The sequence below is a fragment of the Camelus dromedarius genome, chromosome 16 (assembly GCF_036321535.1).
Source record: "Camelus dromedarius isolate mCamDro1 chromosome 16, mCamDro1.pat, whole genome shotgun sequence".
NCBI classification, from domain to species: Eukaryota; Metazoa; Chordata; class Mammalia; order Artiodactyla; family Camelidae; genus Camelus; species Camelus dromedarius.
Window position 1 is genome coordinate 17,247,002 of NC_087451.1, and position 17,219 is coordinate 17,264,220.

Below are 17,219 nucleotides of genomic sequence, written 5' to 3' on the forward strand. Positions count from 1 at the left end.
TCTTTTTAAAAGCTGCATAGTATTCCATTGTAAGTGCATAACACATAATAAACAAGTCCCCTGTTGATGGGCATTTGGATGGTTGCCAATCTTTTGCTAATATTGAAATAAACACATCTGTATTTAGTTAAACCTATGTGAGAATACTCTCCTAGAATGGCATGATGGATGAAAAGGTATACATATTTAAATCTGAGACAGCTATTGCCAATTTGCTTTTCAAAAAGGCTATGCCAATATATATTCTGAAGAACTGTGCATGAGACCATATTCTTCCACAGCCTAAGCAACTCCGTGTGTAATCAAACTTCTCAATCTTTGCTACTCTGATAGTTGCAAAATGCTCTCATGATTTTCATTCTCATTTCCTTAAATTCCAAGTAATTTTGAGCACTTTTCATATATTTATAATCCATTTGTATATCTTTCTTTTGTAAACTCTGTCTTTTCCCCATTTCTCAAGAGTTTTTTAAAAAGATATTTTCTTATTCACTTATAAGAACTCTATATATATTAAGGAGATTAGTCATTTCATAGTGTATATTAAGATCTAGCAAAGCTAGTTACTGTTTATCCTTCTTTTTAATCCTCTCCACCTCCTGCCCCCAGCAATTCTCAAATATTTTTCCATAAGAATTTCTGAATCAGCTGCTCTAGTTCCCCAAAAATCTGGCTGGTAGTTATGTCTCTAGCTACCTCACCCCCTAACTCTCCTCGCTCTCCAGGGTTTCTTGACCTCAGCACAATTGGCATTTCAGACCAAATCAATCTTTGCTGCAGGAAGCTGTCTGTGCACTGCAGGATGTCCAGCAGCATCCTGGCTTCTATTCATCAGATGCCAGCAGCAACCCTGCACCCCCCTCCCCCAGTTGTGGCAATGAAAAATGTCTCCAGGCATTGCCAAATGTCTGAGAACCGCTGACTCACTCTGATAGCTAGCTACACGGGCCTCCTCGCTGCTCCTAGAGCAAGCAAAGTACACTCCTGCCTCATCACCTTCCTAAACTCCGCTCAAATGTTACTACTACTACTCAGCCTATTTTAAATAACTCCTCACCTGCCCTACACTCCCTACATTGTCCTTGATTTTCCTCAATTGCATTTTTCATCTAGTATACTAGATAATTTACTTCTTTAGTTCTCTCTTTTGTTTGTCTGCCTCTCTCCCATCTTTAAGAATGTAAGCCCCACAAGGACAGGGATTTTTCTCTGTTCTGTTCACTCTTGTATCCCCTGTGCCTAGAACATGCCTGGTACACAGTAGGTGCTCAATAAGTGTTGGATGAATGAATGAATCAAAATAGGTTTGTAGCATTGGTGGTTCGGTGGTAGAATTCTCACCTGCCAGAATAGGTTTGTAGACAAGGTTAGATGAGAAATGACATCTTTACAACATTGATCCATCCTACACAACAAAATGGTGCTTTTCCGTATGTTAAACCTTTCTTTTATGACCCCTTGTAAAGTTTTGAAGTTTCTTACAAATAAGCAATACTAAATGTCTTTTGCAGCAAGCATTTGCCCAGTCTATTTTTTATCTTTCCTATTAGCAGGCTTGGGAAACTAAACTACCTGACTCACACAGAATGTGGACGGGCTGCCAGGCCCCAGGGACTTCCCTGATCGGCGACCCTTGGGCTGTGGTCATGTCTAGAGGCCCCTCACTGTCTCTCTTCTCCATCACCCAGCCCAGAGCTCTTCCTCGCAGGTTCCCGGGAGGACCTCTGCCTTGGCTGATGGCCCTTCCCAGGCATCCATCTTTGTCCACCTCCCTGAAGGGGCTGCAGCTAAGGAACATTGCTCAAGAGAATCCTACGGCATGGGGCCTCCCCAGAGACCAAGGGCTCATCTCTAGGCTCCCCTGTGGGGCAGGTGGCAGACACACTGAGGGTGACCTTACCTTTCCCGGCCAGCTCCCTAGCCCAATGTAAGGCGCCTTTGCTAGGGAACAGACTGTCCAGCAGAGTAGGGATGTGGGAGGACAGGCCCTTCCTTGGCAGGCTTTGAGAGGACAGAGAAAGAGGGGCCTCCCTTCCCTTGCTCTGTTTCCCCAGACTCCTCCCGATGGGCCCTGGTTCCCCACCTTGCACTGCACTCCTGCCCAGGCCTGAGTGTGGGAGCGGTGAGGAGATCTGAGGCACAGCTGAGCTCTGGACCTCCTCCCTGGGTGTGGTCCCTCACCTGTGAAACAATAACCCTTCCATGGTCTGAGAGCTTTGGGCTGGGCACACGGCGGGCACTTGGTGAAGGGGGCTGCTCTTGTGTCATCAGCCATCACAGCCACTCCCAGCTCTCCTTTTCAGCAGTGCCTATGAGGATGTCCGTCATGACCACATGAGCCCCAGGTCCACCCCAAGGTCACCCTGACTTTTCTGGAGGTAGCCTCCAAATGGATCTGAAGCTGTGACCTGGCACCACCCCGGGCACGACTAAGAGTAAGCTCCAGAAAGATTATGGGTCCCCCTCCTTTTGCGTAAGTCAACATAAAACAAGACAGTGCTTGTGAGGTGAGACTAGTGGCCCTGACTGTTGGCTTACAAAGTGCTGTGTGGCGTCCTGCCTGCCTTGCCCCCAGCAGGGACTTACTCTGTGCCTGGGACCTCCTGGGGGTGGAGGTGGGGCAACAAGCCTGCTCAGAGCCCAGAGCTGGGAGGCTGGTGGGCAGGCCTGGGCTGTTTCAGAGGCTTGGGGTGGGGGGCGGCGGGGGGGACCCACAGCTTGCAGGGAGGTGGGGAGGCAGGGGAGGCAGGCTCTTGCCCGCTGTGGGGCTGCGGCAGTGTCCCGTGGTTCACCACTTCACATTTATAGCTCCAGTGCTTCTCAGTTTACTGTCTCTGCGGTGGAAGGCCTGGCTCTCTGGAAACCGCAGCTGTGGGTAGCTGGGTGCCTGCCTGAGTGCTGAGCTGTGAGGGAGGCTCAGAAGTTTCCCAGGACGGTGAGCCCCAGCTCCAGCCCCCACCTCAGGCTTGCTGCTTCCTCTTCGTAGAACCTGGCTGGAGGCTGGAAGGAGCTGTCAGGATACTGAGGGTCCCCTGGTACCCCTCTCCCGATTGGCCCTCCATGAGGAGCTGGAAACTTGCCAGAGAGTGGGGTGGGGGTGGGGTGCTCCCTAAGGCCCCCGTGGGACTCTGGAACAAGGGAGCTGATGGAGGAGGTGCGGGTGAGTAGGGGGACCAGAGGAGGAGGCTCACAGGACCAGGGCTTGATGAGCACATGGGATGCATGGAGCTGCTGCTCTCCAATCTGAATTTCTCGACCTACTGGGTTTCATACGTGGCCCAGCTGCCTCACAGTGTGGCCCTCAGCAGACCAGTGCAGCAGGTGCGGCTCCGTTTGGCCAGGGAGGGGTCTCAGGCTGCGAGAGGATGGGAGGTAAGAGAGTTGTCTAGATGCTGGCAGCCGCAGTGGAGCCAGGACCAGGACTGAGAGCCTGACTCCAAAGTCCTGTTCTCCTCACTGAGCCATGTAAACTTTGAGTTTTGTCTGAACTAGGGAGTGGGGTCCTGCTGACCTGACAGAGACCGGCAGGAGCAGGGCCTGGTTCCTATGCCCCGAGCTGTGGATCTGCCCTGCTCTGGCTCAGTTAAGGGGCCGCCCAGTCACAGACCGACTCCCTGCCCTGCCCCTCCCCACCCCACAGGCCATCGGCCCTGACTCCGGCCTGCTCCCCTGGACTCCTGGATTAGAAGGGCAGGTCAGGGAGAGAGGGAGGGAGTCTGGGGCCAGGCATGAGACAGGCTGCTGGGGCGTCTGGAAGCTCTCACCCTGCAATCGAGGGAAACCCCAGAGAGCAAATAGGAGAGGGGATGGGAACAGGTAGGGCCATGATTACCGGGTAGGGTGTGGAGGGGACCTGCAGGAGGGCAGGGCCCATCTCAGGGAGGTGAGGCGGGAGGGCAGTTACCTAAAAACAGAGCTGATTTTCATATAAATAGGACACCGATTGGATATATTTCTTTTTTAAAGTTAGGATTTATTTCAGTGTTCCCTTCCTCAGTAAACAACCCTGGCATGCCAGTCCTTGGTGGTTTTCAGCCTGGTGACTGAGGCGTCTAGCTGGTTCAGGTCACGGGGCCCTTGATCTGGGTCTCTGAAGCAAAGAGCAATTCAGTTCTACACTTACCAACCCCTGAAGGATGCCTGGTCAGCGCTGTGAGATGGGGTCACAGGGAAGAACCAGGTTCTGTCCCTGGCCCCCAGGGTGGACCCAAGTAAACAGTTCTTCCTCTGATTGTATATGAGTGGACGGGGTCCACTCACTCTGTGTGAATCAGGAAAGGCTTCTCAGGATCTATCCCAAGCAGTTTTGAAGGAAGAATAGCTTTTCAGACTCTCCTTTTTTCTTGCAACAATAGTAAGCAGCCACTATGTGCCGGGTGTTAAACTAGTAGCAGAGAGACAGCACACAGGCTCTGCTCTGAGAGGTCTAGTAGGGGAAGTCATGTGAATGGGGACAAGAATGTCTTAAATGTTAAAACTGAAGTGTGTGCAAGACGTATCAAAGGCTAGAGGAAGGACCCCTCCGTTCTACGTGGGGACACGGGAGCAAGGGTCTGCGCAGGGAGCTGGCCGAGGCGGGGGGGGGGGGGCGTGCGCAGCAGGAGGGCTGTACTGAGGCAGGAACTGGGACTGCGCTTTCTCAGGCCCAAGGACTCAGTGAGCTGCCTGGGGGCGTGAGACCACTGAGCAGCAGCTGAGAGCAGGCCTGGTGGTTTCAGGCAAGCAGCCTGTGGCTGAGCCATGTGGTCTGGAGGAGTCTGGACAACTGGGTTCCAGTTCTCACTTCTTCACATATGAGCTGGGTGGCCTGGAGCCCCACACTTTACCTCTCTGAGCGCCATTTCCTTGCGTCTAAAGGGGAAATTATGGTAACACTAGTCACATCTACTTGGCAGCGGTGACGTGAACAGATGGGATGGGACATGTGAAGGCATCTAACAGAGCCCAGTCCTGCAGTTTATGGATAAACGGGAGCTAGTCTGTCTCCCCCACGGCACTACCCAGAGGCCGACTGGGTGTGGGGGCCATGCGGAGGAAGGGGCAGTGGGGCTCCAGGTCTGTGGGCAGGGACCCAGCCCCACTCTAGCTCTGTCAGGGGCGTCTTCGTAGGGCTGAGAGGTGGTGTTCTTTGGTGGATCCCAGGACAGGGAGGGGGCACAGTCCACCAGGACGGGGGCCTTCGTTGACCCAGGCCTGGTTAGTTGCAGGGGCTGTCTCTGTAAGCCTGGCTGGCTTGTACGCCTCTGATTTTCTTTTTCTCCTCTTTTCTGAATTAGGACCCTTTGGGCAATGCCAGCCTGTCTGGGACAACTGTGCCCCACAGCCAGCTCTTGGCCTGTCTGACCCTGGGACCCTGGTCAGGGTCTTGGGGACAGCAGCATCCAGGAATCTTCTAGAGTGCAGAGGCTCTGAGATCAGGCTGACCAAGGCAGGCTGGTCTGCTCCAAGGATGATGCTTCCTCAGCTCCCCAGATCGCTGGCTCAGGCCCGAGGCTCAGGCTGGGCAAAGCATCCCAAGCATTGGTGGTCTTTTCCAGAGCCTGGTGCTGACCTGGCCTTTGTGCAGGCTGCCCTGGGAGGGGCTCCACCAAGACAGGCCTTGTGAAAGGCCAGTTACCTGCCAGTGCTTGGCATCTAAAATAGAATCTGGAGGAGCAGCAAAGCCTTTAATTCAATGTGTCTCAACAGCGGGTCGGTGTGGGGATAACTATGATCTGACTGGTCTTGAGCTATAATTATGGTGTCAGGATAAAAAATTACAGGCATTGTGTGGGCTTGTTTTAAATATAACGTAATCCATACCGTCCTCTCTCTTATTTGCTAGATTTGAGGTGGAGTCTTTGGCAGTTGGCACATGTTCTGCCTGACGTGTAGCAGATAAAAATGGCTCTTGCCCAGGGAAAAGGGCATGGCAGGAGGCCTCCCCAGACCCCTAATGTTCTTGACTGCCCACGGCCTGCAAACCGCAAGCACACGTGCGCATGGGGCTGTGCACATTATCTGTATGCCGCATCTCCCCAGCTGGCCGCCCTATCTCCGGCTCCCCCCAGCCAGTCCACCAGAAACATCTTTGTAAAACAGTCTTGAGGCTTAAGAAACCGTTAATGGCACCCCACTGTCTAGAGAGTAAATCCAAACCCTGAGTTCAGGTCTTGACCCCAGACCACCTTTTAGCAGCCTATCTGGGGAAAAACAGCAGCTATAGAAGAGAGGTGAAGTATGGAACAGAGGTAAAAGACCTTGGGTTCTGACCGTGGGGATTAAACTCAGGCTCCCCAACTCAGGAGCTGATGTGAGTCTGGGCAGGTTATGTCATCCGTGCACCTTAGCTCTCCCGTGATCATAGGCTGTGTGAGCATGGAACGAGGCAACACTCTCCTAGAGTGACCCCAGGCACATCCTTTTCCCTCACCAAGTCTCAGTTTACCTATTAAAAGGAAGCAATAGTCTCACTGCCTTTCAAATCAGTAAATGTTTTTTTAAAGTGCTATTTCTTCGTGTAGTTGTGTGTGGTGAGATAGGCGTGTTATCAGTTCAATCTTTCTGGAAAGCAGACTAAGAACATGTTTATACCCTGTAACTATGAATCTAATCTAAGGGAAAATTCAAATTATGGACAAAGATTTATATTTAAAAGATGTTGACTTCAGTGTGGTTTTATATTCTTGAACAACTAAAAAACGCCCAACATTCGGGTGACAGTATTTATGGTGGGTCCACTCAAAACTCCTACGCAGTCGCTAAAAGTGTTTATGAAGAACATTTCACTATGTTGAAAATGCTTATAATCTAATTTAAAGTGAATAAAACAGATACAAATTATATATACTATATGATCTCAGTGATAATAAAAATACATACAACCATAGAAAAAACACTGAGATGGAAATGTAACAGCAGTTACCTTTGGTGAATCTATAGTAGTGTATTTTCTTCTTTGTTTTCTATATTTTCTAAATATTTTAGAATGGGCATGCATTTCTTATACCATAATCATTTTTGTTTGCTTGTGCGTGTGCGTGTGTGCGTGTGTGTGCGTCGGGGGAAAGAAGTAATCAGGTTTATTTATTTATTTACTTTTTTTTTTTTTTAAGAGGAGGTGCTGGGGATTGAACCCAGGACCTTGTGCATGCTAAGCATGTGCTCTGCCACTTTGAGCTATACCCTCCCCACTACAATAATCATTTTTAAAGGAGCTGAGTGTTAAAACTATTAAATGAAAGGACAGAACTTGATGTCTTGAGTTCCCATCTGGCTTTTAACAATCTCTCACGTGCTAGAACCATCCAGGGAGTCTGGGAGGTAATGTAAAGGTCTAAACTCTGAAGGCCCGTCTGCCTCAGTGGCAAGCAGTGACGGGTCCAGTGCCTGGAGTCAGCAACTCGCCAACCACTGGGGTTCACAAGACTTCCCTTGAGGTCAGCTGCCCTTCTGAAATCTTCCCAAGCATCCAAGAACCTTCATGGCCATTGAAGTGGAGCAGTGTGCCAGCCCCCGCTGTCCCTACCACACTACAGAGTACTGGGGGCTCCCTATTCACCTGGGCCAAGTGGGTTTTCCATCCGAGAGGTGAGCTCTTTCTGCCACTTCAGCCAAGGGGCTTGTTGGAGCAGGAAGACAAGCCAAGCTGCTGTCACTGCTGTGGGCCCGTCTGCTGCTGCACATCTGGACTTTGGGGACCCCACTCATTGGCTCTGTCAGACCACGCACTGCCAACTGCCAGGACATGCAGGTCTGTCTGGCAAGTTGTCCTGAGTATGGAGAGCCTGGAACACACCGTTGGAGGTCATTCCCAGACTGGTCATTCCCAGCCATTTCCTGGGATGAGGACACCTGGAGAGATGGAAAGGGCTCCTGATGAGCCCCTGCTGCAAGGAAGGGCCCCGAATGAGTTCACTGGGGAAGGAGGCCTTAGAAGCCAGTGTCCAGTGTCCAGGTCCAGCTGGCAGCTTGTCAGGGCTCTTCCAGGACCTCCATGAACCAGCCACGTGTCTGCCCGGTTAGAAACCAGAGAAAGACAGGTTTTAGAAGCTGAAAGACCAAGACAGACAGACAGGCTTGAAGAAAGAGTGAGGACGACACGCAGTCAGTGAGAGGCAGAGACGGGGAGAGAGACAGGCTGTGACACAGGGGCTGCAACGCAACAGGCAGGCCATCGCCAAGGGTGAACTACAGGGAGGAGAGCAGCACCGGCACCACGCTCATCCTCGCTGCAGTCAGGGAAATGCACGTTAGAGCGGCCTCCACACTTACTAAATTAGCACACATTAACAAAATGATACCATCTCACGCTCTTGAGGCTGTGGTAAAACCAGCTTAAACACACTGCCAGGGGCCTGGGAAATTAGCACGGCCTTTAAAGGAAGAAATTGGGCAGTACGGCTCCAGAGCTACTAAAATGTTCATCCCCTTTCACGTGGTAATTCCACACCTGGGAATGGGTTGCAAGGAAATAATTCAACAGAAAAATAACAGGTTTGTTCATAAAAGATGAGTGAGGTGCTATCTGTTACGTCCCACACGCTACAGTATGGCCACTGTGACTATTTTTACAAATAGGGACGATGGAGACTATGTAATAAGATTTAAAGATCCTTATGCTATGTGTAAATAGAAAATAAAACTACTTGTACATAAAACTTAATAATTATATAAGACAGCCAGCTAGATGCTCCGGTGACCCTGCCCTTCTGGTGAACAGTGGTTCTTGACTCCCAGCTGGTCTCACACACACACACACACACACACACACACACACACACACACATATACACACACACACTCCTGTCTTCCCTAGGGACCTGCCCTGCCACTCCCTGTCTGGAACTCTCCAACCACGACCTCAGACTGGTTGGGAGACAGTCACAACCGAGCCTGCCCACCTGGCCAGCTTACTCTGGTGGCCCCAGGGAGTCTGGGTGATGCCTGCTGAGTCACTCCAAGGTCGTACCCCAAAAAGCCAAACCAGAAGAGGTATGGTGGAGTTAGATCCTCATTTAAGAAAAGGGATAAAGTGATTTTGCAGGCTCTGAAGTGTCTTGCTATTCGCAAACACAGTAATCCATTTAAGTCAGCTGAAGTCTGGACTCCCGACTGAAGCATCACGGGGTGAAAGCAACTTACAACAGATTGAAGGCAAAGGGAGCAGGGACCATGGGGTCACCCCCTCCTGGCCTGCCCCAACAGCAGGCACAGATCTGATTCTAAACTTGAAACATCCAGTTTATGTCTTCCCCTAGCTCATAGAAGCTGGCACTGAGTAGGAACTCGGTATATTGTGGGTGAACAAAAAGGAGAAAGAGAAAAGACCACATAGTACATGAGTGAGCGAGCATCACGGAACAATTCTGCCTTTATTCAAAGCCTGTCTGGCTTTCCAAATGTGCCCTTACTCATGCTCTGGAGAAGCTACACCCCATGTACTTGCTTACTGTCAGGGGATGCTCTGCCCTACAGGGGCCAAGAACATTCAGTGACCATGCCTGGTCCAGACAAACCTAACCTTGTTCATTCTGTCCATGCAAAGTTACTGAACACAAAGAGGCTTTATGATTGTCCCTGCCCTTGATGTTTTTCCAATCTCATGGGAGAGAGAGACAGGAGTAATCAATGAGGAGCAATTCAAAGAGCAGTCACATGGGGTGCTGTCAGAAGAGGCAGCAGCAGTGGGAGTGAGAACACTTGGAAGTGGGCTCAGGATGGGGTGCAGGACTAGGCAAGGGGAGGTGGAAATGGAGCAGGGCCTTGAGGACAGGCACGACTTTACCTGGCAGAAGGAACATCAGAGGGCCAAGGACAGGTGGGAGAAGCCACCTAGGCCGCCCCCAGCTCCTTACCCTTGAGCCTGCCAAAGACCTTGGCTCAGCCCCGGCCGATCCTGCCCAGACGGACAGAGCGCAGTGGCAGCCCCAGTCTAAGCCCAAATGCTGAGGGTCCTGAGGTGCATCCCGACTGCTCATTCATTGATTCAGTCACATGTACCACAAACACTTATTGCACACCTCCTCTGTGCTAGGTACTATCATATACTTTTAGGCATATAGTGACAAACAAGTCAGGGTCCTTGCCCTTCCAGTGGGGAACACAGACAGTAAACATGCAGCAAATCAAATAAATTCACATTGTGGAAGGTGCTATGGAAAATTGTGAAATAAAGATTAGGGGCTAAGGGTGATGGAGGATCAGGGAGGAAGGCAGGTATTTAATCAGTAAAATCCATATTTTATTTCATGCTTAAATGATGTGAAGAGGCAAATCATTTAAAAATCTGGGGAAAAACATTCTAGGCAACATACATGGAAAGTACAAAGGCCCTGAGGCAGGAATAAATGGCATATTTAAGGATTAGCATGACGACAAACAAGATGGAAAGGAATTGGGGCTGGCGGTCAAGGGTAGGAGGTGAGATCAGAGAGGCAGTGAGGAGCCAGGCCTGCTCCTGACGCTGGCTCCTGGGCTCCAGGAAATTATAACATCTCTTGCATCACAGCCAGGCTCTGGCCATGAGTTAAAGGTCTCAGGACTGGATGCAGGCCCTGCACACTAACGCCCTTGACAGAGTGCTGGTACATGTCACACCCTCATCCAGAAGTGCCTGCTGGGTCGTGCGACACCTGCTGCATCGTGCTCACAGAACACCAAGTCCTGCAGCTGCTTTGGTTTCACCAACTCCCATGCCTATGTTCCTCCTCCTGTTCCTCCAGGGAGCGGTGTTGGATTCTCAGCAGAACTTGGAACCAGGTCACAGAAAATGTGCTTCCAGGAGTGAGTACAAGCACAAAGTGGCTGTGGCACAGAGGGTCCAGAGTGACCTAGTGGCAGAGATGCCCAAGAACTGAAGGCCAGGCTCTTCTGATGGCCTCCAGGATTTCTACGGACAAACTACCCCCTCATGATCCTTTGAAGTATATACAACACATAGCAGAATAGATCTCTAGTCCTCTTGGACCAGCAGAAGCCAGTGGTTTAGAGCACAAGCTCTGGGTTTGAATCTTGGCTCCCCTTCTTCCTAGCTAGTAACCCGGTGCAAGTCACTTAACCTCTCTGTGTCCCAGTGTCCTGATCTACCTAATGCAGACGCGAGGAAGGCCTGAGTGTGCTGAACAGTGCCTGGGGGAAAACAAGTGCTCAGTGCGTGTTCGCTGCGCTCAGACAGCAAGGTTCCTTTTGGAAGGGAATGTGAGACATGAGCGTTCTCCCTTAAATCAAGGTGGGCACGTCACATGAAGATGCTTAGGTTTTTCCCAGATAAACATGGCTAGGGCCCAGTCCTGAATCAGAGGGCTCGGTCTGAGAGACACTAGGCACTGAAGTATCCCCAGGGTGTTCTGAAAGTCCAGAGACAAGAATTCAGTCTGGGGAAGGAGAATGGGAAGTGGCTGGGGCTGTGCCCCCTTGAGTGCCCAGGGGAGGGCCAGGGTACTCTGATCTCTCTCAGAAGTGGTCACGCTTGAAGGCAAAAGAGCGGGTTTCCTGACAGTTGTCACCTCAGGCCTGGCCTCAGGCCTCTGTCTACTTGGCATGCCTCTGAGATTTCTGCTCAGCTAAGGCTCAGCCCTTGCAGCCATGTGGGGACTGTCTGACCTCTGCTGTCCACCATCTGTCATGGCACAAACTCAGAGATGGTCACCAACTCAGAGGAGGCACTTTTCTCCAACTTTTTCACAGTGACTCCCAGTATTAACTTATTTTATACTGTGACGTACACAAAAGTTTCACAAAGCAATTCTTACCTTTACTATGTGTGGACACTCTTATATATTCTATACATTTTATTTTTTACTTCATTAATAAGAAAAATGCTAATTATAATCAGGCTTTCTCCTGGAGTTCAAAAAACCTTCACTTAGGGAACTAAATTAGTACCTTATTTCCCAAACGTCAGTCAGTGTGTTCCACATCACTTTCGAACCTCTGGCCACACCCAAGGCCTACTGTTTACGGGGAACTTGATTATTTTTTCTTTGAATCAATTCATTTAAACATTTAAAAATGCCTACTATAGTCAAGGTCAAATACTGGTGAAGCAGCAAGTTTGAGGGCTAGGGGCATTTTTTAAATCTAATATACACGAAAGTAAATATTTAATTATCAAAATAAAAAATGTTTCCATACCTTCTAAAATCATCTTGCACAGCAGTAGTGTCTGCATGCCTCGTCTTGGGAATCTTAGATCTACAGATTAGTCCAAACATCTCATTTTCAGTGGGGGCAGTGAGGCCCAGAGAGGTGAATTCACTTATCCGAGGTCTAGTTCCTCAGTTAGTGGGAAGGTCAGTCTGGTCACAGGGGGGGAAAAAGGAAATAAAATCTACCAGTCTTATCACTTTTGAAGAGAGCCCCCACCCTGTCATCTCACCAGAGCCCAGATGTCAGTTTATCATGACCTTGGCAGAGCCACTTTAAGACCTGGGTCTTAGACACCCTTATTTCTGAAGGTCCTGATCCATATCATATCACACATATTACAATGTGTGCATCTTGAAACTTACTAATTTCAATTTTGTTGTTTTCCTTCTGTATTTTGAAGTCAATGAATTTTTCAAACTTCAACCACTTTTGCAGCCCCCTACGAAGTTCACAGCCCCTAGGGTTACAACCTGCCGTGCCTAACGGATGAAGTGGCCCTGGATCTGGTAAAGGAATCTGATTTTAAAAACACACTAAAGAGCAACTTAATGACTTCAGCCCTCTCCTCTGGTATCTGTAAAGGGGAACATGGACAGGCCATTGACATCTAAACGCGTGAGTTTCCAGTGGCGAAATCTTTGCTGTTCTGGGAGACCGGAGCGAGCAGTGCCATTGCAGGTGGGGCCAAATGCGGCGTAACTGGCAAAATGCTCTTACTCTAGGCCTGTTTCCTCATTAAGTAAAACAAAGGGATTAGATTCGATTGATGGGATTAGATTTGATTGATGACTCTCAAAATATATTTCAAAAATGAGGGCAAAATCAAGATTTTACTGGACATACAAAAACTAAGAGAATCCATCACCAGCAAACCTGCACTAGAAGAAATGATTAAGGAAGTCTTTTAAGCAGAAGGAAAATGTTACCAGGTGGAAATTTGGTTTACACACAGGAAAGCACCCAAAATGCTAACTATGAGACTAAATATAAAGAGCTTTCAAAAGTTATCACTTAAATTTCTTTTAAAGACAATCAACTGTTTAAAGCAAATATGCTAACAATGTACTGTGGCGTTTGCAACATGTATAAGTAAAACGTACGAAAACAAGAGCAAAAAGGCCAAGAAAAACAGAAGGATACTCTTGTAGGATTCTTACAGTGTGTGTCAAGTCGTACAAATATCACATTAAGGTGGAAGATGATAACTTAAAAATGTATACTATAAAGCCTCATGAAAACTACTAAAGTAAAAAAGAATGAGTAAGCCAACAAAGGAGATAAAATGGAATAATTAAGAATACTAAATTAATCTTAAAAAAAAAAAAAAGAAAAGGGAACAAAGACCAGAGGGAACAAATAGAAAACAAACAGCTAGATGGTAGATTTAAATCCAGCCACATCAATAACCACAGAAAATATAAATTGTCTAAACAGCTTAATTAAAAGGCAGAAATTATTAAGCTAAAAGAAAACAAGATCCAACTATACAATACTAACAACAAATTAATTTTGAATATAAAGACACAAATAGGTTAGAAAAAGATGCACTGTTCTAATAATGGTCAAAAGAAAGCTGGGGTAAATATCACACATTGTTGAAAGCAGGGGTGTAAGGTCTCCTCAAAAAAAAAAAAACAGCACATCTCTCCCCTCTGAGAGCTCTTGACCCAACATCTGACCGAGGCCACTACCCCTTTCCCACAGCAAATCTGCTACGAAGTGGAGTGCTTCCCCTAATGGGCCATGCTCTAGCTTTCTAAGCTGCTAGAATCTTCAGGGTTTTTCAACCTTGGTACTATTGACATTTTGGGCCAAGTGACTCTTTGTTGTTGGAGGTCCGGTGGGGACATGACCCTGTGCATGGTAGGATGTTTAGCAGCATCCCTGGCCTTCACCCACCAGATGTCATTAGCATCCAACGCCCAGGGTTATGACAGAAATACCTCCAGACATTGCCAAGCGTCCCCTGCCGGGCAAAACTGCCTCGGGTTGAGAACCAACTGTTATAGATCAATTCAGCTGTTCTTCAGCCACCCCATGAGAACCTGGGACTAGGACTACACATTGATATCCATGCCAACTCCCCCCAAACCCCTCCCAAAACCCCCAAAATTTGAACTTTGGACCTTCAAGGCCTACTTCCCAGGAACAGTGTAACATTGCCTGTGAAAGTCAAGTTTTCTGAAGCATCTGCATCACACTTCAGTGCAAATTTTCTCCCTTATTGATGCCTACCAAATGTCTACAGGCAAGGAAAAGTTGGGTAGGTCAAGGCAGATCCTGTGGGGGTGACAGAAGGGGAAGAGGTGTTTATCCAGCTGGTGCTCCCTGGAGAACAAGATCTCAAATTCACTCATGGGGCATAAAACGAGGGAGATAGACTGGCAGATGATTGTCGTTCAGTCCTCTGGCTTTAAATATCACCTATGTCCTGATGACCCCACATTTTATATTTCCAATCCACTCCTCTCTTATGGTAGCCAGCCTCTTGCATTCAACTGCCACTCAGTGTCTCTACTTGGGTACTTGAAACTCAATATGGCACCTGAAACTCAATATGGCCAAAATAGAACTGATTTTCCCTCCTGAAGCTGATCTTCCCTTAGTATTTCTCCCCCTAGTAAATGGCACCACCGTACACCAAACTGCTCAAACCAAAACTCAGTTAAGTCATCCTTGATTCTCTATTATTCCTCTTCCCTCACCTTTCTTATCCATCAGTCATGTCAGCTCCACCTCCAGAACACACCCCTAATCTGCTCTCTCTTCTCCAGCTCCACTTCTGCCACCCTAATACGAGCCACTATCAACTTTTACTGGACCATGACATTAGCTTCCTAATGAGTTCCTGCTTCCTCTCTTGCCTCTTACATCAGGGGTTCTCAGCCTCACACTACTGACATTTTAGACTAAGTCTCCAGTCCTTTTGGGGGGAGGGTGTCTGTGTGTGTGCATGTGTGTGTGTAGCTGTCTTGCGCATTTTAGGATGCGTAGCAGCATCTCTGGTCTCCACTCACTAGATGCCAATGGCATCCTCTCCCACCCCCCAAATTGTGACAAAAAAGTCTACAGACATTGTCAAATGTTCCTTGGGGGCTAAAAATCACCCTTGGTCGAGAACTACCACATCCTACACACAAGAACTAGGATATTTTAAAAATACAAATTGCATCATGTCACTCCCATGCTGAAAACCCTCCTAATGTCTTCCCTTCGGCCTTAAAATAAAACTCAAGCTCCTTATGGTGGCTTTCAAGACCCTCTAAGGACTGGCCACTGCCTACTTCTCTAACATCCTCTCTTCCATATATTACTCTCCCTCTCTAAGCTCCAACCACACTGGTCTTCTTTCTGCTCCTTGAACATTCCAAGCTTGCTCCCCTCCACTCTTTGAACTTGCTATTTCCTCTACCTAGAATGCACTTCGCAGATCTTTGCACCGTTCACTCTTCACTACACAAGTCCCAGACCACATGTTGCCTGAACTGCAAGGCCTTCCCTGACCATTCTATCTAAAGAACCCCCTTACATATATTCTCTATCCCACTACTTGTTTATTTCCTTCATGGTGTTAATCACAACTGAAAACTCTCATTTTGTCATTTGTTGTCTGCCTCTTCACCAGAGTGTATGCTCCCCAAGCACCAGGACCCTATTTGCCTTGGCCACTGCTGTAGCCCCAGTGCTAGAATAATGCCTGGCGCAGAGTAGGTGCTCAGTAAACATTCCTCCCCTGCACCTCCTCGAATCACAGGTCAAGATTCCCTTCTAAGACTATTCTTGATTCCTGATGTGGACCTTCATTTTTCATTTTGACCTACATTTGGCCTATGTTAAAACATATGTGGCTGGGGCTGCCACGCACAACGGCTTAGCACAAAGAACCGCTTATTCTGAAACATAAACAAAGGCCAACTAATTAATTAAGAAAAGCCTGTTCTTTGCCCCTCAGTTTTCGGTAGGTATACAATCATTCCACCAGTCATGATTTCGGCTTGCTGCCTGTCCCTAAATATGAAGCAGCGAAGGTCATTCAGGAGGCTAAGAATCCAAAACTCACCTGGGTCAGAGGTTCAAACAGCCTCTACGTCCATCAACTCAGTTTACACAGTATCTAGGGTCTGAAAACTATTTCTGCGGTGGCTTAAGTTAAAATAGTTAAAATAGTTCATTGGGTCAAAGGCAGGATGGTCCAAGGTGCAGAAGGGTCAATGAATGTTGGCTGAATCCCGAAACCGCATCTTGGCTTTTTCTCACATTGATTTGTGGACTGTTTCCAGGAAACCAAAGATGATGGGCCCATCTGGCAGCAGGCTGGCTTCGAACTGGCTGCAATTCTGCCCTGGCCAAGGGCCATGGCCCTCTCATGGCCCCAGGAAAGGAAGCATCTCATCGGGCCCTTTGGACATTCTGGCGGGCGGCTGGCCGCTCCCGTCGCGGCGGGCTCTCCACGCGGTGCAGAGACGTCTCCACCCGCAGGAAGGAGGCCCTGACTTGGCGGGAGGACGTTTCCGTACGCTGTGAGGAGGTTTCCACGTGCTGGGAGGACACCTCGAGGACGCGAGGGAGCCGCTTCCCAGAGGGGGAGATGGAGGGCCCCTCGCTGCAGTGCTGGGTGGTCTCCACATGCCGGGAAGATGTCCGCACCTGGCGGGAGGATGTCTCCACGAGGTGGGACGAGGTCTCCACGCGGACAGTCGACGTCTCCTCGTAGCGGGCGGCCTCCCCCCGGGACGGAGAGGGCTTTCCCCGAAGGGGTGAGGCCATTCTACGGGGTAACAGGGACGAGCAGGCCTCGAGAGGCCCCACCGCCTCACGCTCCCCGGCGGGTTACGTCACGGGGTGAGGAGTGACGGCACAAGCCATTGTGACGCACCCCAGGGGTGCACGAGAGTGCCACGACACAGGGACGCGGAGGCACGGTTGTCCTGGGGTGGGGAGCAGGTGACGACCTCCTGCAAAGGCTGGGCGGGGCCGCGCGCCCCGCCCCCTCGCCTGTCAGGAGCCGGCTCGGGCGGAGGCGGGGCTAGGCTGGGGCGGGCCCGGGATGGGCGGGGCTACCCGCCCCCGCGAGAGGCTGTGCCCGCCCC

At 49.3% G+C, this 17,219-nt stretch overlaps 1 protein-coding gene across 4 annotated transcripts in view; it reads right to left on the minus strand.

The window, feature by feature from the left end:
• C16H17orf100 (chromosome 16 C17orf100 homolog) overlaps nucleotides 1-17,102 on the minus strand; it is a 58,233-nt gene extending 41,131 nt beyond the window's left edge. The window contains exons 1-3 of one of the 4 annotated variants that reach the window (XM_010983939.3): nucleotides 16,190-17,102; nucleotides 12,115-12,278; nucleotides 3,730-7,992 (exon numbers count right to left, since the gene is read on the minus strand). In XM_010983939.3, the coding sequence (XP_010982241.1) occupies nucleotides 16,519-16,896 (378 nt within the window). In that variant the 5' untranslated portion in view covers nucleotides 16,897-17,102 and the 3' untranslated portion in view covers nucleotides 3,730-7,992; nucleotides 12,115-12,278; nucleotides 16,190-16,518. Of the gene's footprint in view, nucleotides 1-3,728; nucleotides 7,993-10,200; nucleotides 10,812-12,114; nucleotides 12,279-16,189 lie in introns of those variants that run through there. The other 3 variants (XM_031467890.2, XM_031467891.2, XM_064495105.1) reach the window with 3 other exon arrangements.
• Nucleotides 17,103-17,219: the final 117 nt, after the last annotated feature.